Here is a 23,204-nt window from a genome sequence, read left to right on the forward strand (position 1 = left end):
ACTAATTTTATAGCTTCAATGGTGTCTATAACTGATGTTACATTTTAAGCCACAATTACCATTAAGGATACTTTGCATGTCAAAGTAACTTTGGAATTGTAATTAATGATTTTGAGATAGGAAGTTTTGCCTTGTCTCCTTTGACAGTAGGAAAGGCAATGATGGTTTTACAGAGATTGAAGGGAAATGCTAAAATACAACACACTATTGAACTTGAAGTTGGAGGAAGATGGTCCTCAGCCACCAAACCAAGTAGCATTTTGCAACAGGAAATCAGCCTGTGAATGGTCCCTGATGGAATAAATAAAGAAACTAGCCCTGATAGTGTTTTCCAGTCCTGTGATATTATGTTTGAATCTCCAACAGTGCAAGGGGATAAATATGATCCTAAATAGGGGGGGTGGGGAAGCCCTTATCATCACCAGCTGAGATTTCACTGCCAAAGCCATAATAATATACCTTGTCACTCAATTATAATAACACTGGAGGCAGGAACCCTTAAAATTACAAATAATCCTGTGAAGGCTTGATGCCCCAGTGTAGGGGAATGCCAAGGTAGTGAGGCAAGAGTAGGTGTGTGGGTAGGGGAACAATTTCATACAAACAGGGGGAGTAAGGGGAGGGCAGTCTCTGTGGTGGAAGCCAGGGACATGGAAAACATTTGAAATGTAAATAAAAATATGAAATTAAAAAATTAAAAAAATTACTAATTCTCGAGTGTGTGGTGAAAAACTTATAAGTCGTTGATGGGAATATAACTTTGAGAAGTTTCAATAGATAATAATTGAGATTTCTTTAAAATTTAAAAATAGAATTTACATATATTATTCTTTTTTTATTGGGTATTTATTTCATTTACATTTCCAATGCTATCCCAAAAGTCCCACCCACGCTCCCCCACCCACTACCCCACCCACCCACTCCAACTTCTTGGCCCTGTCGTTCCCCTGTACTGAGGCATATAAAGTTTGCACAACTAATGGGCCTCTCTTTCCACTGATGGCCTACTAGGTCATTTTCTGATTCATATGCATCTAGAGGTACTAGCTCCAGAGGGGTACTGGTTAGTTCATATTGTTGTTCCACCTATAGGATTGCAGATCCCTTTAGCTCCTTGGGTACTTTCTCTAGCTCCTCCATTGGGGGCCCTGTGATCCATTCAATAGCTGACTGTGAGCATCCACTTTTGTGTTTGCTAGGCCCCGGCATAGTCTCACAAGAGACCACTATATCTGGGTCCTTTCAGCAAAATCTTGCTAGTGTATGCAATGGTGTCAGAGTTTGGAAGCTGATTATGGGGTGTATCCCTGGATATGGCAGTCTCTAGATGGTCCATCCTTTCGTCAGAGCTCCAAACTTTATCTCTGTAACTCCTTCCATGGGTGTTTTGTTCACAATTCTAAGAAGGAGCAAAGTGTCCACACTTTGGTCTTTGTTCTTCTTGAGTTTTATGCGTTTAGCAAATTGTATCTTATATCTTGGGTATCCTAAGTTTCTGGGCTAATATCCACTTATCAGTGAGTACATATTGTGTGAGTTCCTTTGTGATTGGGTTACCTCACTCAGGATGATGCCCTCCAGGTCCATCCATTTGCCTAGGAATTTCATAAATTCATTCTTTTTAATAGCTGAGTAGTGTACTCCATTGTGTAAATGTACCACAATTTCTGTATCCATTTCTCTGTTGAGGGGCATCTGGGTTCTTTCCAGCTTCTGGCTATTATAAATAGGGCTGCTATGAACATAGTGGAGCATGTGTCCTTCTTACCGGTTGGAACATCTTCTGGATGTATGCCCAGGAGAGGTATTGCTGGATCCTCTGGTAGTACTATGTCCAATTTTCTGAGGAATTGCCAGACTGACTTCCACAGTGGTACAAGCTTGCCATCCCACCAACAATGGAGGAGTGTTCTTCTTCCTCCACATCCTTGCCAGCATCTGCTGTCACCTGAATTTTTGATCTTAGCCATTCTGACTGGTGTGAGGTGGAATCCCAGGTATGTTTTGATTTGCATTTCCCTGATGATTAAGGATGTTGAACATTTTTTCAGGTGCTTCTCAGCTATTCGGTATTCCTCAAAAAAAAGTGATATTTTGACTTCTTCCTTTCCAATTTGTATCCGTTGATCTCCTTTTGTTGCCGAATTGCTCTGGCTAGAACTTCAAGTACAATGTTGAGTAGTAGGGAGAGAGTGGACAGCCTTGTCTAGTCCCTGATTTTAGTGGGATTGCTCCAGCTTCTCATCATTTACTTTGATGTAGGCTACTGGTTTGCTGTAGATTGCTTTTATCATGGTTAGGTATGGGCCTTGAATTCCTGATCTTTCCAGGACTTTTATCATGAATGGATTTTGGATATTGTGAAATGGTTTTTCTGCATCTAACGAGATGATCATGTGGTTTCTGTCTTTGAGTTTGTTTATATACTGGATTACGTTGATGGATTTCCACATATTGAACCATCCCTGCATCCCTGGGATGGAACCTACTTGGTCAAGATGAATGATTGTTTTGATGTGTTCTTGGATTCGGTTAGCAAGAAATTTATTGAGGATTTTTGCATCGATATTCATAAAGGAAATTGGTCTGAAGTTTTCTATCTTTGTTGGGTGTTTTTGTGGTTTAGGTATCAGAGTAATTGTGGCTTCATAGAATGCGTTGGGTAGAGTACCTTCTGTTTCTGTTTTGTGGAATAGTTTGTGAAGAACTGGGATTAGATCTTCTTTGAAGGTCTAATAGAACTCTGCACTAAACCCATGTGGTCCTGGGCTTTTTTTGTTTGGGAGACTATTAATGACTGCTTCTATTTCTTAAGGGGATATAGAAGTGTTTAGATCATTAACCTGATCTTGATTTAACTTTGGTACCTGGTATCTGTCTCGTAACTTGTCCATTTCATCCATGTTCTCCAGTTTTGTTGAGTATAGACTATTGTAGAAGGATCTGATGGTGTTTTGGAATTCTTCAGGATCTGTTATGTCTCCCTTTTCATTTCTGATTTTTGTTAATTAGGATGCTTTCCCTGTGCCCTCTAGTGAGTCTGGCTAAGGGTTCATCTATCTTGTTGATTTTCTCAAAGAATCAGCTCTTCATTTGGTTGATTCTTTGAATAGTTCTTCTTATTTCCACTTGGTTGATTTCGCCCCTGAATTTGATTCTTTCTTGTTTTCTATTCATCTTGGGTGAATTTGCTTCGTTTTGTTCAAGAGCTTTTAGGTGTGTTGTCAAGCTGCTAATGTGTGCTCTCTCTAGTTTCTTTTTGGAGGCACTTAGAGCTATGAGTTTTCCTCTTAGAAATGCTTTCATTGTGTCCCATAAGTTTGGGTATGTTGTGGCTTCATTTTCATTAAACTCCAAAAGTCCTTAATTTATTTCTTTATTCCTTCCTTGACCAAGGTATCATTGAGAAGAGTGCTGTTCAGTTTCCAAGTGAATGTTGGCTTTCTATTATTTATTTTGTTATTGAAGATCAGCCTTAGTCCATAATGATGTGATAGGTTGCATGGGACAATTTCAATATTTTTGTATCTGTTGAGGCCTGTTTTGTGACCAATTATGTGGTCAATTTTGGAGAAGGTACTATGAGGTGCTAAGAAGAAGGTATATCCTTTAGTTTTAGGATAAAATGTTCTGTAAATATCTGTTAGATCCACTTGTTTCATAACTTCTGTTAGTTTCACTGTGTCCCTGTTTAGTTTCTGTTTCCATGATCTGTCCATTGTTGAAAGTGGTATGTTGAAGTCTCCCACTATTATTGTTAGAGGTGCAGTGTGTGCTTTGAGCTTTACTAATGTTTCTTTAATAAATGTGGCTGCCCTTGTATTTGGAGCATAGATATTCAGAATTGAGAGTTCCTCTTGGAGGATTTAACCTTTGATGAGTATGAAGTGTCCCTCCTTGTCTTTTTTGATGACTTTGGGTTGGAAGTCTTTTTTTTTATTAGATATTAGAATGGCTACTCCAGCTTGTTTCTTCATACCATTTTCTTGGAAAATTTTTTTCCAGCCTTTCTTCCTGTGGTAGTTCTATCTTTTTCTCTGAGATGAGTTTCCTGTAAGCAGCAAAATGTTGAGTCTTGTTTGTGTAGCCAGTCTGTTAGTCTATGTCTTTTTATTGGGGAGTTGAGTCCATTGATATTAAGAGATATTACGGAATAGTAATTGTTGATTCCTATTATTTTTGTTGTTAAAGTTGGCATTCTGTTCTTGTGGCTGTCTTCCTTTAGGATTGTTGAGGGATTACCTTCTTACTTTTTCTAGGATGTCGTTTCAGTCCTTGTAATTGGTTTTTTTCTATTGTTATCCTTTGAAGGGCTGGATTCGTGGAAAGATAATGTGTGAATTTGTTTCTGTCATCGAATACTTTTGTTTCTCCATCTAAAGTAATTGAAAGTTTGGCTGGTTATAGTAGCCTTGGCTGGCATTTTTTTCTCTTAGTGTCTGTATAACATCTGTCCAGGCTCTTCTGGCTTTCATAGTCTCTGGTGAAAAATCTGGTGTAATTCTGATAGGCTTGCTCTTATATGTTACTTGACCTTTTTCCCTTACTGCTTTTAATATTCTATCTTTATTTAGTGCATTTGTTGTTCTGATTATTATGTGTTGGGAGGAATTTCTTTTCTGGTCCAGTCTATTTGGAGTTCTTTTATGTTCATGGACATCTCTTTCTTTAGGTTTGGGAAGTTTTCTTCTATAATTTTGTTGAAAATATTTGCCAGTCCTTTGAGTTGAAAATCTTCATTATCATCTACTCCTAATATCTGTAGGTTTGGTCTTCTCTTTGTGTCCTCGATTTGCTGGAAGTTTTGAGTTAGGATCTTTTTGCATTTTGCATTTTCTTCGATTATTGTGCCGATGTTCTCTTTGGAATCTTCTGCACCTGAGATTCTCTCTTCCATCTCTTGTATTCTGTTGCTGATGCAAGCATCTATGGTTCCAGATTTCTTTCCTCGGTTTTCTATCTCCAGTGTTGCCTCACTTTGGGTTTTCTTTATTGTATTTACTTCCCTTTTTAAATCTTGGATGGTTTTATTCAATTCCATCACCTGTTTGGTTGTGTTTTCTTGCAATTCTTTAAGGGATTTTTGTGCTTCCTCTTTAAGGTCTTCTACCTGATTAGAAGTGTTCTTCTCTATTTCTTTAAGTTAGTTATTAAAGTCCTTCTTGATGTCCTCTATCGTCCTGATGAGATATGCTTTTAAATTTGGGTCTAGCTTTTCGGGTGTTTCAGGGTGCCCTGGACTAGGCGAAGTGGAAGTGCTGGGTTCTGATGATGTTGAGTGGTCTTGGTTTCTGCTAGTAAGATTCTTATGTTTACCTTTTGCCATCTAGTAATCTCTGGAGTTAGTTGTTACAGTTGTCTCTGGTTAGAGAATGTTTCTCTGGTGATTCTGTTAGCCTCTATCAGCAGACCTGGGAGACTAACTCATTCCTCTGAGTTTCAGCGGTCAGAGCACTCTCTGCAGGCAAGCTCTCCTTTTACAGGGAAAGTGCACAGATATCTGGCTTTCAGACCTCCTTCCTGGCAGAAGATGAAGGCCCAAAACAGGACCTGTCCCAGAAGCTGTGTTGCTTTGTCCTGTCACAGAAGCTGTTAGCTTCTGTAGTCCATACTCTCACCTGTGCAGACTACTTTCGTTGAAGTCTCGGTATCAAGATGTCTCCAACTGATGCTGAGGCAAAGCCCTCCAGAGCTGGGCGGAAATCTCTCCTCTGGCCAAGAAGGTGGCCAGATGCCTGGAGCCCGAAAAGGGGGCTGCCTCAGAACCTCTGTGGTTCCTGCCTGTCCCAGAAGCTGTTAGCTTCTGTAATGCACACTCTCACCTGTGCAGACTACTTTTGGCGGAGTCCCGGATCCAAGATTCATATATTATTCTTATATGTGTCTTTTGGTATGATCCACAGACAATAAAATCAACCTCTTCCATCTGCATGTATATATTTATTGTAAACTGCTACATGAACATAACTAAGATGAAAGCAATGTCTCAACTAATACCAATTGGTGAATTTACAAAGACAGCATGGTCTAATTAAATTTGCAATTTTGTTCAGAAAATAAAGGTATATTTTATTATTTTAGTTAGAAAAAGGCATTGGGGAACATCAAGTGAAATCAACCAAACACAGGAAGACATTTTGTGTTCAATCTCACAGAATGAAAAGATAGACTAAAGTATCTCTTGTATGTATGACAGTTATTAATAGAAGTTACTTGTCTTATCTAAAGGCAGGGGATGATGTATGGATATAAGAAATGCAAGACGTATATAGGTATGATTTCAAAAATATGGCTTCTATAGACTCACATATTGCTTATTCATTGGGGATTGGTGGTACTCAAAAAGGATTAGGTGCTATAGCCTTGTTGGAGTTGGAGTAACCTTTTTAGAAGAAGTATGTCTATCTCTTCCTGCTGCCTGCACAGGCTGATGTTGAATGCTCACCTATTTCTTCACCATCATGTTTACCTAAGCTCACAAACATGATTATAGTACACTAAATCTCTGAAATTGTAAGCAATACACAACAAATGATTTCTTTTAAAAGAAAGATTTGTCATGATCATAGTGTCTCTTCTCAGAAATAGAACACTGATTGAGACAATAAGTATAGAATATCATACTGGCTCCAAGTTTTGTGGACATTAATACATGTTAGTAAAAATCATAAAGAATGACATGTACAATTTTATTTGACATGTGGTATTTGTAGAGAATCTAATAATCTTGTTTTGCTCACATGCTGATGTTTGACACTGAAGCATTAAGCAAAACAGTAATTTCGTTTTGTGAATGTTATAAACAGAAAAATATCCATGTTATAAAACTGAATCTCCTATAATCTATGAGAATAAGGTACTTACATAAACAGGTTGGTGGCTCAGACCACATTCCATTTCTTTTTTTTTTATTTTTAATATTTTTATTACATATTTTCCTCAATTACATTTCCAATGCTATCCCAAAAGTCCCCCATAGCGCCCCCCACTTCCCTACCCACCCATTCCCATTCTTTTGGCCCTGGCATTCCCCTATATTGGAGCATATAAAGTTTGCAAGTCCAATGGGCCTCTCTTTCCATTGATGGCCGACTAGGCCATCTTTCGATACATATACAGCTAGAGACAAGAGCTCCGGGGTTCTGGTTAGTACATCATGTTGTTCCAACAATAGGGTTGCAGATCCCTTTAGCTCCTTGGGTACTTTCTCTAGCTTCTCCATTGGGAGCCCTGTGATACATCCAATAGCTGACTGTGAACATCCACTCCTGTGTTTGCTAGGCCCCGGCATTGTCTCACAAGAGACAGCTATATTTGGGTCCTTTCAGCAAAATCTTGCTAGTGTATGCAATGGTGTCAGCGTTTAGAAGCTGATTATGGGATGGATCCCTGGATACGGCAGTCTCTAAATGGTCCATCCTTTCATCACAGCTACGAACTTTGTCTCTGTAACTCCTTCCCTGGGTGTTTTGTTCCCAATTCTAAGAAGGTGCACAGTGTCCACACTTTGGTCTTCATTCTTCTTGAGTTTCACGCGTTTAGCAAATTGTATCTTATATCTTGGGTATCCTAAGTTTTGGGCTAATATCCACTTATCAGTGAATACATATTGTGTGAGTTCTTTTGTGATTGTGTTATTTCACTCAAGATGATGCCCTCCAGGTCCATCCATTTGGCTAGGAATTTCATAAATTCATTCTTTTTAATAGCTGAGTAGTACTCCATTGTGTAAATGTACCATAATTTCTGTATCCATTCCTCTGTTGAGGGACATCTGGGTTCTTTCCAGCTTCTGGCTATTATAAATAGGGCTGCTATGAACATAGTGGAGCATGTGTCCTTTTTACCGGTTGGGACATCTTCTGGATATATGCCCAGGAGAGGTATTGCTGGATCCTCCGGTAGTACTATGTCCAATTTTCTGAGGAACCACCAGACTGATTTCCAGAGTGGTTGTACAAGCTTGCAATCCCACCAACAATGGAGGAGTGTTCCTATTTCTCCACATCCTCGCCAGCATCTGCTGTCACCTGAATTTTTGATCTTAGCCATTCTGACTGGTGTGAGGTGGAATCTCAGGGTTGTTTTGATTTGCATTTCCCTGATGATTAAGGATGTTGAACATTTTTTCTGGTGTTTCTCTGCCATTCGGTATTCCTCAGGTGAGAATTTTTTGTTCAGTTCTGAGCCCCATTTTTTAATGGGGTTATTTGACTTTCTGGAGTCCACCTTCTTGAGTTCTTTATATATATTGGATATTAGTCCCTTATCTGATTTAGGATAGGTGAAGATCCTTTCACAATCTGTTGGTGTTTTTTTTGTCTTATTGATGGTGTCTTTAGCCTTGCAGAAGCTTTGTAGTTTCATGAGGTCCCACTTGTCAATTCTCGATCTTACAGCACAAGCCATTACTGTTCTATTTCAGGAATTTTTCCCCTGTGCCCATATCTTCAAGGCTTTTCCCCACTTTCTCCTCTATAAGTTTCAGTGTCTCTGGTTTTACGTGAAGTTCCTTGATCCACTTAGACTTGACCTTAGTACAAGGAGATAGGAATGGATCGATTCGCATTCTTCTACATGTTAACAACCAGTTGTGTCAGCACCATTTGTTGAAAAGGCTGTCTTTCTTCCACTCGATGTTTTTAGCTCCCTTGTCGAAGATCAAGTGACCATAGGTGTGTGGGTTCATTTCTGGGTCTTCAATTCTATTCCATTGGTCTATTTGTCTGTCACTATACCAGTACCATGCAGTTTTTTATCACAATTGCTCTGTAGTAGAGCTTTAGGTCTGGCATGGTGATTCCACCAGAGGTTCTTTTATCCTTGAGAAGAGTTTTTGCTATCCTAGGTTTTTTGTTATTCCAGACGAATTTGCAGATTGCACTTTCTTTTTTTTTTTTTTATATTTTTATTACATATTTTCCTCAATTACATTTCCAATACTATCCCAAAAGTCCCCCATAGCGCCCCCCACTTCCCTACCCACCCATTCCCATTCTTTTGGCCCTGGCATTCCCCTATATTGGGGCATATAAAGTTTGCAAGTCCAATGGGCCTCTCTTTCCATTGATGGCCGACTAGGCCATCTTTCGATACATATGCAGCTAGAGACAAGAGCTCCAGGGTTCTGGTTAGTACATCATGTTGTTCCAACAATAGGGTTGCAGATCCCTTTAGCTCCTTGGGTACTTTCTCTAGCTTCTCCATTGGGAGCCCTGTGATACATCCAATAGCTGACTGTGAACATCCACTCCTGTGTTTGCTAGGCCCCGGCATCGTCTCACAAGAGACAGCTATATTTGGGTCCTTTCAGCAAAATCTTGCTAGTGTATGCAATGGTGTCAGCGTTTAGAAGCTGATTATGGGACGGATCCCTGGATACAGCAGTCTCTAAATGGTCCATCCTTTCATCACAGCTACGAACTTTGTCTCTGTAACTCCTTCCCTGTTTTGTTCCCAATTCTAAGAAGGTGCACAGTGTCCACACTTTGGTCTTCATTCTTCTTGAGTTTCATGCGTTTATCAAATTGTATCTTATATCTTGGGTATCCTAAGTTTTGGGCTAATATCCACTTATCAATGAATATATATTGTGTGAGTTCTTTTGTGATTGTGTTACTTCACTCAAGATGATGCCCTCCAGGTCCATCCATTTGGCTAGGAATTTCATAAATTCATTCTTTTTAATAGCTGAGTAGTACTCCATTGTGTAAATGTACCATAATTTCTGTATCCATTCCTCTGTTGAGGGACATCTGGGTTCTTTCCAGCTTCTGGCTATTATAAATAGGGCTGCTATGAACATAGTGGAGCATGTGTCCTTTTTACCGGTTGGGACATCTTCTGGATATATGCCCAGGAGAGGTATTGCTGGATCCTCCGGTAGTACTATGTCCAATTTTCTGAGGAACCGCCAGACTGATTTCCAGAGTGGTTGTACAAGCTTGCAATCCCACCAACAATGGAGGAGTGTTCCTCTTTCTCCACATCCTCGCCAGCATCTGCTGTCACCTGAATTTTTGATCTTAGCCATTCTGACTGGTGTGAGGTGGAATCTCAGGGTTGTTTTGATTTGCATTTCCCTGATGATTAAGGATGTTGAACATTTTTTCAGGTGCTTCTCTGCCATTCGGTATTCCTCAGGTGAGAATTCTTTGTTCAGTTCTGAGCCCCATTTTTTAATGGGGTTATTTGACTTTCTGGAGTCCACCTTCTTGAGTTCTTTATATATAGTGGATATTAGTCCCTTATCTGATTTAGGATAGGTGAAGATCCTTTCCCAATCTGTTGGTGGTTTTTTTGTCTTATTGATGGTGTCTTTAGCCTTGCAGAAGCTTTGTAGTTTCATGAGGTCCCACTTGTCAATTCTCGATCTTACAGCACAAGCCATTACTGTTCTATTCAGGAATTTTTCCCCTGTGCCCATATCTTCAAGGCTTTTCCCCACTTTCTCCTCTACAAGATTCAGGGTCTCTGGTTTTATGTGAAGTTCCTTGATCCACTTAGACTTGACCTTAGTACAAGGAGATAGGAATGGATCGATTCGCATTCTTCTACATGTTAACAACCAGTTGTGCCAGCACCATTTTTTGAAAATGCTGTCTTTCTTCCACTCGATGTTTTTAGCTCCCTTGTCGAAGATCAAGTGACCATAGGTGTGTGGGTTCATTTCTGGGTCTTCAATTCTATTCCATTGGTCTATTTGTCTGTCACTATACCAGTACCATGCAGTTTTTATCACAATTGCTCTGTAGTAGAGCTTTAGGTCCGGCATGGTGATTCCACCAGAGGTTCTTTTATCCTTGAGAAGAGTTTTTGCTATCCTAGGTTTTTTGTTATTCCAGATGAATTTGCAGATTGCACTTTCTAATTCGTTGAAGAATTGATTTGGAATTTTGATGGGGATTGCATTGAATCTGTAGATTGCTTTTGGCAAGATAGCCATTTTTATAATGTTGATCCTGCCAATCCATGAGCATGGGAGATCTTTCCATCTTCTGAGATCTTCTATAATTTGTTTCTTCAGAGACTTGAAGTTTTTATTATACAGATCTTTCACTTCCTTAGTTAGAGTCACGCCAAGATATTTTATATTATTTGTGACTATTGAGAAGGGTATTGTTTCCCTAATTTCTTTCTCAGCCTGTTTATTCTTTGTGTAGAGAAAGGCCATTGATTTGTTTGAGTTAATTTTATATCCAGCTACTTCACGGAAGCTGTTTATCAGGCTTAGGAGTTCTCTGGTGGAATTTTTAGGGTCACTTATATATACTATCATATCATCTGCAAAAAGTGATATTTTGACTTCATCTTTTCCAATTTGGATCCTTTTGATCTCCTTTTGTTGTCGAATTGCTCTGGCTAGGACTTCAAGTACAATGTTGAATAGGTATGGAGAAAGTGGACAGCCTTGTCTAGTCCCTGATTTTAGAGGGATTGCTTCAAGCTTCTCACCATTTACTTTGATGTTGGCTACTGGTTTGCTGTAGATTGCTTTTATCATGTTTAGGTATGGGCCTTGAATTCCTGATCTTTCCAAGACTTTTATCATGAATGGGTGTTGGATCTTGTCAAATGCTTTTTCCGCATCTATCGAGATGACCATGTGGTTTTTGTCTTTGAGTTTGTTTATATACTGGATTACGTTGATGGATTTCCATATATTGAACCATCCCTGCATCCCTGGGATGAAACTTACTTGGTCAGGATGGATGATTGTTTTGATGTGTTCTTGGATTCGGTTAGCAAGAACTTTATTGAGGATTTTTGCATCAATATTCATAAGGGATATTGGTCTGAAGTTTTCTATCTTTGTTGGGTCTTTTTGTGGTTTAGGTATCAGAGTAATTGTGGCTTCATAGAATGAGTTGGGTAGAGTACCTTCTGTTTCTATTTTGTGGAATAGTTTGTGAAGAACTGGGATTAGATCTTCTTTGAAGGTCTGATAGAACTCTGCACTAAACCCATCTGGTCCTGGGCTTTTTTTAGTTGGGAGACTATTAATGACTGCTTCTATTTCTTTGGGGGATATAGGGCTGTTTAGATCATTAACCTGATCTTGATTCAACTTTGGTACCTGGTATCTGTCTAGGAACTTCTCCATTTCATCCAGGTTCTCCAGTTTTGTTGAGTATAGCCTTTGGTAGAAGGATCTGATGGTGTTTTGGATGTCTTCAGGATCTGTTGTTATGTCTCCTTTTTCATTTCTGATTTTGTTAATTAGGATGCTTTCCCTGTGCCCTCTAGTGAGTCTGGCTAAGGGTTTATCTATCTTGTTGATTTTCTCAAAGAACCAGCTCCTTGATTGGTTGATTCTTTGAATAGTTTTTCTTGTTTCCACTTGGTTGATTTCACCCCTGAGTTTGATTATTTCCTGCCGTCTACTCCTCTTGGGTGAATTTGCTTCCTTTTGTTCTAGTGCTTTTAGGTGTGTTGTCAAGCTGCTAATGTGTGCTCTCTCTAGTTTCCTTTTGTAGGCACTCAGAGCTATGAGTTTTCCTCTTAGAAATGCTTTCATTGCGTCCCCTAAGTTTGGGAATGTTGTGGCTTCATTTTCATTGAACTCTAAAAAGTCCTTAATTTCTTTCTTTATTCCTTCCTTGACCAAGGTATCATTGAGAAGAGTGTTGTTCAGTTTCCACGTGAAGGTTGGCTTTCTATTATTTATTTTGTTATTAAAGATCAGCCTTAGTCCATGGTGATCTGATAGGATGCATGGGAAAATTTCAATATTTTTGTATCTGTTGAGGCCTGTTTTGTGACCAATTATGTGGTCAATTTTGGAGAAGGTACCATGAGGTGCTGAGAAGAAGGTATATCCTTTTGTTTTAGGATAGAATGTTCTGTAGATATCTGCCAGATCCATTTGATTCATAATTTCTCTTAGTTTCTCTGTGTCCCTGTTTAGTTTCTGTTTCCATGATCTGTCCATTGGTGAAAGTGGTGTGTTGAAGTCTCCCACTATTATTGTATGAGGTGCAATGTGTGCTTTGAGATTTACTAAAGTTTCTTTAATGAATGTGGCTGCCTTTGTATTTGGAGCATAGATATTCAGGATTGATAGTTCCTCTTGGAGGATTTTACCTTTGATGAGTATGAAGTGTCCCTCCCTGTCTTTTTTAATGACTTTGGGTTGGAAGTCAATCTTATCAGATATTAGAATGGCTACTCCAGCTTGTTTCTTCATGCCATTTGCTTGGAAAATTGTTTTCCAGCCTTTCATTCTGAGGTAGTGTCTATCCTTTTCTCTGAGATGAGTTTCCTGTAAGCAGCAAAATGTTGGGTCTTGTTTGTGTAGCCAGTTTGTTAGTCTATGTCTTTTTATCGGGGAGTTGAGTCCATTGATATTAAGAGATATTAAGGAAAAGTAATTGTTGTTTCCTGTTATTTTTGTTGTTAAATTTGGCATTTTGTTCTTGTGGCTGTCTTCTTTTAGGTTTGTTGAGGGATTACCTTCTTGTTGTTTCTAGGGCATGGTTCCTGTCCTTGTATTGGTTTTTTTCTGTTATTATCCTTTGAAGGGCTGGATTCGTGGAGAGATAATGTGTGAATTTGGTTTTGTCGTGGAATACTTTGGTTTCTCCATCTATGTTAATTGAGAGTTTGGCTGGGTATAGTAGCCTGGGCTGGAATTTGTGTTCTTTTAGTGTCTGTATAACATCCATCCAGGATCTTCTGGGTTTCATAGTCTCTGGTGAAAAATCCGGTGTAATTCTGATAGGCTTGCCTTTATATGTTACTTGGCCTTTTTCTCTTACTGCTTTTAGTATTCTATCTTTATTTAGAGCATTTGTTGTTTTGATTATTATGTGTCGGGAGGTATTTCTTTTCTGGTCCAGTCTATTTGGAGTTCTGTAGGCTTCTTGTATGTTCATGGGCATCTCTTTCTTTAGATTTGGGAAGTTTTCTTCTATAATTTTATTGAAGATGTTTGCTGGTCCTTTGAGTTGAAAATCTTCATTCTCATCCACTCCTATTATCCGTAGGTTTGGTCTTCTCATTGTGTCCTGTATTTCTTGGATGTTTTGAGTTAGGATATTTTTGCGTTTTACATTTTCCTTGATTGTTGTGCCGATGTTCTCTATGGAATCTTCTGCACCTGAGATTCTCTCTTCCATCTCTTGTATTCTGTTGCTGATGCTGGTATCTATGGTTCCAGATTTCTTTCCTAGGGTTTCTATCTCCAGTGTTGCCTCATTTTGGGTTTTCTTTATTGTGTCTACTTCCCTTTTTAGGTCTAGTATGGTTTTGTTCATTTCCATCATCTGTTTGGATGTGTTTTCCTGTTTTTCTGTAAGGACTTCTACCTGTTTGATTATGTTATCCTGTTTTTCTTTAAGGATTTGTAACTCTTTAGCAGTGTTCTCCTGCAATTCTTTAAGGGATTTTTGTGCTTCCTCTTTAGTGTCTTCTGCCTGTTTAGCAGTGTTCTCCTGTATTTCTTTAAGTGTGTTATTAAAGTCCTTCTTGAAGTCCTCTACCATCATCAGGAGATATGCTTTTAGATCCGTGTCTAGCTTTTCTGGTGTGTTGGGGTGCCCTGGACTGGGCGAAGTGGGGGTGCTGGGTTCTGATGATGGTGAGTGGTCTTGGTTTCTGTTAGTAAGATTATTACGTTTACCTTTCGCCATCTGGTAATCTCTGGGGTTAGTTGTTATCGTTGTCACTGTTTAAAGATTTGAGCAGAAGCTGTGTTCCAATCACCAGCAGTCTCAAAATCCTGTGGCGGGGGTCGTGGGTAGCTGACAGTACCCCGGTGCTGGTCCAGCCGGAAGAGGCCTGTGGTCCTACTCAGGCCGGTTTTCTGCTTCCCTAACTAATGCAGTCTCTGGTCCCGCGTGCAATTGGATTGGAGCAGAAGCTGTGTTCCACTCACCAGAAGTCTTAAGATCCTGTGGTGGGTGTTGTGGGTAGCTGGCGAGTGTCAGCCGACCCTGCACCCCAGCTGCCCCGGTGCTTTTCTGACCGGAAGAGGCTTGTGGCCCTATGTAGGCCGGATTTCTCTCTCCCCAACCAGAGCAGTCTCAGGTCCAGCGTGATTGGACTGGAGCAGAAGCTGTGTTCCACTCACCAGCAGTCCCAAAATCCTGCGGTGGGGGTCGTGGGTAGCTGGCAGGTGTCAGGCAACCCTGCGCTCCAGCTACCCCAGCGCTGATCCGGCCGGATGAGGCCTGTGGCCCTACTCAGGCCGGTTTCTGCTTCCCTAACTAATGCAGTCTCAGGTCCCGCGCGCAATTGGATTGGAGCAGAAGCTGTGCTCCACTCACCAGAAGTCTTAAGATCCTGTGGCGGGTGTTGTGGGTAGCTGGCGAGTGTCAGCCGACTCTGCGCCCCAGCTGCCCCGGTGCTTTTCTGACCGGAAGAGGCTTGTGGCCCTATGTAGGCCGGATTTCTCTCTCCCCAACCAGAGCAGTCTCAGGTCCCGCGTGATTGGACTGGAGCAGAAGCTGTGTTCCACTCACCAGCAGTCCCAAAATCCTGCGGCGTGGGTCGTGGGTAGCTGGCGGGTGTCAGGCAACCCTGCGCTCCAGCTACCCCGGCGCTGATCCGGCCGGATGAGGCCTGTGGCCCTATTCAGGCTGGTTTCTGCTTCCCTAACTAATGCAGTCTCAGGTCCCGTGCGCAATTGGATTGGAGCAGAAGCTGTGCTCCACTCACCAGAAGTCTTAAGATCCTGTGGCGGGTGTTGTGGGTAGCTGGCGAGTCCACGTTCCATTTCTACATGTTATTGTATTATTTCCTTTAAGGAGATAATACTTCTGACACTGATATTCAACTGATGATAATGATGCATATACTGGTAATGACAAGGAGCTGATGTCTCCATTGTCAATAGATGGAGGAGGCCCACATTTCCCTGTTGGATCTAAGAAGACAAGATTCAAATGTTAAAGAATCAAGTCAAATTACAGACTCAAGAAGAACCAAAAAAGAACAGTATTAAACAAGACTTTAATGATTTATAGCTAAAGACATGATTAGTTGAAGAAATAATAATTTAAATTAGGGTTTTCATGTTGTTCCTTCATTTTCCTCTAAAGCACTTACTGAGCTAGAGCAAACATGTCTACTCTAAAACGTTCAAGTGCTAGTAATATCTAAATAGCTTCTGAACAAATAGCAATGTAGACAGGCAAAGTTTGTTTTTTAAAGAATGTTGATTGTATGTTACTTATGTATTCCAACTCTTTACCATTTTTATAGAAATACATATATGAAAAAATATTTTAAAGCCTATAATGTTACAGAAGGCTAATGAAGCTTTCTTGGTTTCTTAGAGGGTCAAACTATGCATACACACCTATGAGTTATATTTTTGCAAAGTGCATCTGAAATTCTTGGACATAGTACTATTAGTAAATAGTATGTGAAGAGAAGAGACATTGAGAATTGTAGAAAAAAAGTTCAGAACTCATCTCACTGTATAATATTGTGCTATGTATTTTTCTTTTGTACATTTCCTTGTGAGGACACAGGAAAAGTCTGAAATCAAAAGTACTCATACCATTTTGTATTCAGTAAGATCTCAAGGGGAGCATCATGAAACTGAACCAAACTCAAACATTTTTAAGGAAAAAAAAACATTTACCATCCAAACAAAATGTTTTAGTATGATAAAAGATAAAAACAATTGGTCATAAGGCATGAATACACATATTCAAGAGCTGAGTAAACTCAAATGGGACAAATCCCTTGACTTCATGGAGATTCATCTACTGAAACTTCTTTAAAAATATCTTGGAAAAAAATATCCGTAGGAAGTCATCATCAACCACACTGCATCACGATTCAAAGTAAATGACTAATATTTACAACTATGGAAACCATAAGAAATAAGTAAAAAAAAAAAAGAGTGTCAGCCTTGAGTTCTATACTTTGTGGTGCTAGCCTTTTGAATAAAGATGTTAATGAAAACATTATCCATCAAAAGAAGATAAAGCGAATCTATCTCCAGAAAAGAGTTCTTCCTAAAGAATAACTACCAGAATTCATTACATAAGTAAAAATAGAAATTAAGAGTAGGATAAATTTAACTGTAAAATTAGGGGTATATAATAGATGATCTTTGTGCTCTTAAAATTATGTTTGGGCTTCAGGTGAAACCTGACATTTAAGAATGGTGTTCAAAACAATATGAACTAACCAGTAACCCCAGAGCTTGTGTCTCTAGCTGCATATGTAGCAGAAGATGTCCTAGTCGGCCATCATTGGGAAGAGAGGCCCCTTGGTTTTCCAAACTTTATATGCCCCAGTACAGGGGAACCCAAGGGCCAAGAAGTAGGAGCGGGTGGGTAGGGGAGCAGGGTAGGGGGAGGGTATAGGGGACTTTTGGGATAGCGTTTGAAATGTAAATGAAGAAAATATCTAATAAAAATTGAAAAAATAAAAGAGTGGTGTTCAAAAAATAATCATGAGGCAGAGGGAGGGAATGACCTGGGTGGGAGGGGGGAAGAGCATGGTGAGGGAAAAAGGAGGAGAGGAACAGGTATGGGACAAGATAGGAGAGAAGCCCAGAGACCCAGGAGAATGAATGGCAATATTCAGCAGGGGGGCAGGGAGCACATGGATCCTCTAAAATATTCCAGAAACTTAGGATGTGAGAGGCTCCCCAGATCCAATGGGTATGACCTTAGACCTAATGCCTATTAGTGGTGAAATGAAGAGACCACCTCCAGTAGATAGACATCACCCCCATTGGGGGCATTGGGCCACCTTTCATCTTCAAAATTATTGATCCAGAATTGTTCCTGTCTAAAGGAAATCCAGGGACAAAAGTTGAGCAGAGACTGAAGGAAAGGCCATCTAGTGACCTGTTTAAATTTGGATCCATCTCATGCACAGGCACCAAACCCTGACACGATTACTGATGCCATGCTGTGCTTGCAGACAGGAGCCTAGCATGACTGACCTCTGATAGTTTCTACAAGCATCTGACTGAGACAGTTGGAAATACATACAACCCAGTATTGGACTAAGGTTGCAACCCCATTGAAGAGTTCGGGGAATGATTGAAGGAGCTGAACTGGATGGCAACCCCATAATAAGACGAAAAATACCAATGATTCTGGACTCCTATGAGTTCCCAGAGACTCAGTCACCAACCAAAGAGCAAACAGGGGCTGGTCCAAGGCCCCTGGCACTTATGTAGCAGAGGACTGCCTTGTCTGGCCTCAGAGGGAGAGGTGGAGCCTTTATAGACTTGATGCCACAGGGAAGAGGGATCATGAGGGGAGTGAACATGCATCCTCTCAGAGGAGAAGTGAAAACTGCATGGGGATAAGAGGTATGGAAAGGGGTCTGGGAGGGGCAACATCTGGACTGTACATGAATAAAATAATTAATTAAAAATTAAAAAAAGAATTACTTCAGTTTATTTTCTATAATGCACAATAACTATATTTTGTTGTCAAATAAATGTTAGGGAATACCTTTGCATCTTGGTGGTTCAGTCCACATCCCATTTTGACACATCACTTCCACTTTCCCAAATAGTTCAAAAGGTTTATGACATTCATAATGTACTTTCTCACCAGAGGGATATTTGGCCATGGGCATTGTTACTATAGTAGCATTTGGCACATGAGGTGGATTCACACAGTAATCAGCTAAAGAGAAAAATAAATTGTCATTACCTATTTGTTCATTATGAATATCCAATTAACACATGAAATTCCAAATATATTTTTCATCTGGTGAATATATAAATAAAATGTGGTACATTTATATTGACACACACACACACACACACACACACACACACACACACACACACACCAAGTTATGAAAGTCACAAGTAAATGGCAGGAAATAGACCAAAAAAAATCATCCTCAGTGAGGTAACCCAGATCCAGAAAGACATACATTTGTATGTATGTGTTTGCTTATATGTGGATATTAGCTGTTAAGTCAATGAAAGCCAAGTTACAGTCTATAGAATAAGAAAGGTTAGGTATAGTGTAAGAGATTGGAGTGGGGAAGTCGTATCCCTAGGATGGGGAAATAATAAATAGTTATGGACAGAGAAGTGGAGACAAAAAAAAAAATCAGAAGATTTTTGAGCGACAACAAAAGCTAATTGTGAGGAGACAGAGACCCAGTGGACATCTTTTGTAACCAATGAACTGTCTAGTACTGGGATTAGGTTACATCCAATTTAATGGGTGTCAAAATGTTCACATGGAACTTTCAAATAATGAAGGCTGTTGAAAATACTATAGATGTTCTCCACAAACTGAAAGGCAAAACCACACTGTGAAAGGCAGCACTTATATGTAGTAGAAGATGACCTAGTTGGCCATCACTGGGAAGAGAGGCCCCTTGGTATTGCAAACTTTATATGCCCCAGTACAGGGAAATGCCAGGGGCAAAAAGTGGGAGTGGGTAGGTAGGGGAGCAGGGGGGAGGGAGGGTATAGGGATAGCATTTGAAATGTATATAATGAAAATATCTAATAAAAAGAAAGAAAGAGAGACAGAGACAGAGAGAGACAGAGAGAAAGAAAGAAAGAAAGAAGGAAAGAAAGAAAGAAAGAAAGAAAGAAAGAAAGAAAGAAAGAAAGAAAGAAAGAAAGAAAGAAAGGCAGCACTTATGCAACTCACTGAACATGGCAAAGTTGAACTGGTTTGTACATAGTACCTTCATTCATACAGGGAAGCATCTTGGTACAGGTAGGTACTTCTCATGTTAAATTAGAGACATAAACACTAACCCAGCCACAATAATTTGATCTCCAATGGTATTCTGCCTGAAAGTTATGCTAGGAAAATGGTGACACAAAGCTTGCTGGAGTGACTAAAGAATATACGATTTGAGTTAAGGCCTCCTTCCATGAGTATCTGACACTGCCTGGGTACCATGAAACTGAGACAAGAAAGCCCAGTAGACCTAAAACTAAGGAGAAAACAAGTATTCTTCTTTTTTTAAGATTTATTTATTTTATGTATGTGAGTACACTGTCACTGTCTTCAGACACACCAGAAGAGGACATCAGATTCCATTACAGATGGTTGTGAGCTACCATGTGGTTGCTGGGAATTTAACTCAGGATCTTTGGAAGAGCAGTCAGTGCTCTTAACCACTGAGTCATCTCTCCAGCCCCAAGTATTATTCTTATAAAAACAAAACAAAACCCATAGCAATAAGAGAACTCTTTGTAACATTCTTCTATACTCATAGTTCAGTACTTTGCTCCACCATTATCTGTGAGACTTTGTCCCGGAGCTGATGGGAGCAAGTACAGACAACCAAATCCAGTCATTCATTATTTAGATATCTTAGAACTTTCCGCCATAAAAGGAATGTCTCCATCAAATTATTATAGAACAAATTAAAAAATAGCTATAGATGGTTATATTGTGGCATTCAAATTCACTGGGAAAGAGCACACTCTTAGACTCAATTCAAGTTTAAATTAAGTGAATTTATTCTTACTGCTAGCAACACAGAAGCAGGCTAAAGGGGGGGGGGTTATGAAGTTGGATTCCAAAAGATGTGCATTACAGTTAGCTATGGAATCTAGAAATGGCCCCCCAAAAGTGTTAGACTTCCATCAATTGTTCATCTTTTCAATTGTGTGCTAATAAAAAGACCATTCCATCCCTGTCCCACAAAAGCAAAAAACAAAGTGTTAAATATCTTACATTAGGAACTCCATTAACCCAAACTTCTTTTACTTTATTTTCTTTAATTTTATTTACTTTTCTTATTACTTATACAACTATCTTACAATATATTCCAACTGCAGCATCCCTTCCCTCGACTCCTCCAGTTCCCACCTTCCCTTCTCCACCAGATCCACTGTTCCTCCCTGTCCCTTCAGAAAAGATCAGGCTTCTCAGACAATTCAACCAAACATAGGATAACATGGCATTAAGACTAGGCACAAACCCTTATTTCAAGGCTGGATGAGGCAACTAGGTAGGATAATGGTCTCACAAGTAGGCAAAAGAATTAGAGACACCCTCACTCACAATTTTAGGCTTATGTCCTAAGATCAAAAATTGACAAATTGGACCTCATAAAATTAAAAAACTTCTGTAAGGCAAAGGACACTGTCAATAGAAAAAAACCTTTGATCTGTCATGGGCTCAATCTAGAGCAGGTAGATGTTTGAATATTGTCTCCTCTGGAAAAAAAATTCACATACCAGTATTGTACATAAATAATTTAATATTATATTTTATTTTATATTTGTAATGTTAGTACTGACTCCCCAGGCAAAGTTCTGTCTCACTGAACTCTTCCTTTACATTCTATTTTTCCCCTTACATTCTATTTTTGAATTGTATTGTAGAAAGTCCTGATTTCCTATTCTTGAACTGCTTGTAATCTGAGAGAAACTAATCATTTCCATTTGTTTAGTTTGATTTTTTAAACTAAAAAATTTGTTTCTGTTTGTCTGTTTATGAGATATCTTCATGTAGGGTAAGAGATCTGAGCCCATTTCCTGGTTAAAACCTAACCAAATCTATCAGTCCCTAAATTGGAATCCCCACTGATCCCTGGGTTTATTTTGAAATCTTACCAATTTCCACCTTGGAAATGTTCATTTTCCTATACTCACCCTACCTCCCCAATCTTATATTTACCTGCCTCCTGCTCAATTTCCTGCTGCACCTTGGCTTAGCAGAGGCAGCCATCTTCTTACTGTAAGCCCCTTGAGGTCATGCAAGTGACCAAGACCGATCTCCAGAATACTATAATGGCTATGTCTAGCCCCTTGAGATGCCAGTTACCAATTTTCTTTCTACATGGGAAACATACACAAGATGAGCTCAAAATCCCACCTATCACTGAGCTTATTTCATGATCTGGTAAAAAAAAAAAAATCCCACCATTCCCAAGCCACCCTTGAAAACTTGTGCCTATCCAGCCCCCCCCTCCAAAGACCCCTATATAAAGCCAACCTTCTGCCAAGTCTTTGCTGCTTCACTCTGGAGCAGACACAGTTCTCTTGTGTCTTTCCCAATAAAGGTCTTGTGTGAGTTTTGTTAGGTGCAGTGTGAATTTGTGGTTTCCCTTGGCTCCCCACTGCCAGGATACCTTTCTTTACAGAGCTGTCTCCCTTGCACTGAGAAACTCAGAGATGCAGCACTTCCATTGGGGAAACATTTCCCTTCAGAGCTGTAGCACTTACAATTCTACATTATCCAGACTGGTCTGTATTTCAAGAATGTCATATTTCTACCTCCCAAGTACCTCCCTTTCTACCTCCCAAGTACCTCCCTTTCCAGATGTAGACATCCACATTTGAATGGACCCTTGAAGCTTCAAAGCAAATATCTCTGTGTCTATTACTAGTTTTCAAAAAATTATTGTTTGCAATTTATTGTCCTTCATTCTTGTTCTCATACTGTTCAATTTTTCATTTTTTTCTTTTTAAACATTTATTTATTTTATGTATATGAGTGGTCATGTATACCCTCATACCAACAGAGGGCATCAGAACCCAGTAAAGACGGTTGTGAGTCACCATGTGATTGCTGGGAATTAAACTAAGGACCTCTGTAAGGACAGCCCATGCTCTTAATCTCTGAGCCATCTCTCTCGCCCTCAAGTTTTCATGACTTAGTTTCATACTTCAAGTCATCATTTTGATAATGGAGACCTAGTTTACATAAGTAAGAGTTTAAATAACCAAAATTTTGTCCTCTAATCAGAGATACATGATATACCCAAGCCACACAAAGGGATCATTAATTTAATGAAATTTTTTCTTTCTTTGATTTTGGAAACAGAACCTAGTATGTAGCACAAATAACCTCAGACTTGAAGTCTCTTGATCCAGGGTCCTAATTCCTAGAATCATAATCACATACCATCTACAACTGGTGAACATTTTATTTTAAAAAACAGGTAATCAGGCCAGCAAAATGGCTCAGTCAGTAAGAGTGATTGTCTTTAAGCCTAGATTCCTAAGTTTAATCCCTAGGACTCAGGTTCTCTAACACCTACATGAGTAATGCAATATACACACCTCCATAAACACACATAGGTATGCATGTATACACACAGGATAAATAAATTAATGTAATGAAATAATAAAAGCAAATATTATCATCAATGGCATTCAAAACAGTGCTTTTTCTTAGGTTACATTGGATTATAAGGCAGATTCTAGGAAATTCAATTTTTAATAGCAGAAACATTCATTTTTATTTAAAAAATATTCCAAAGATAATAATACTCATCATAACATGAGAGTA

The 23,204-nt window shown here is 39.4% G+C and overlaps 1 protein-coding gene across 3 annotated transcripts in view; it reads right to left on the minus strand.

Annotated features, from left to right (window-relative positions):
• Positions 1-23,204, minus strand: part of LOC115030336 (complement factor H-related protein 1-like) — an 83,624-nt gene that overhangs the window by 9,312 nt on the left and 51,108 nt on the right. For 2 of the 3 annotated variants that reach the window (XM_085841665.1, XM_085841669.1), the window contains exon 5: positions 18,429-18,605. In XM_085841665.1, the coding sequence (XP_085697791.1) occupies positions 18,429-18,605 (177 nt within the window). Of the gene's footprint in view, positions 1-6,864; positions 6,887-15,704; positions 15,866-18,428; positions 18,606-23,204 lie in introns of all 3 variants that reach the window. The other variant, XM_085841664.1, reaches the window with a different exon arrangement.

Source organism: Mus caroli, unplaced genomic scaffold (genome assembly GCF_978045245.1).
Source record: "Mus caroli unplaced genomic scaffold, Mus_caroli_1 scaffold_1, whole genome shotgun sequence".
NCBI lineage: Eukaryota > Metazoa > Chordata > Mammalia > Rodentia > Muridae > Mus > Mus caroli.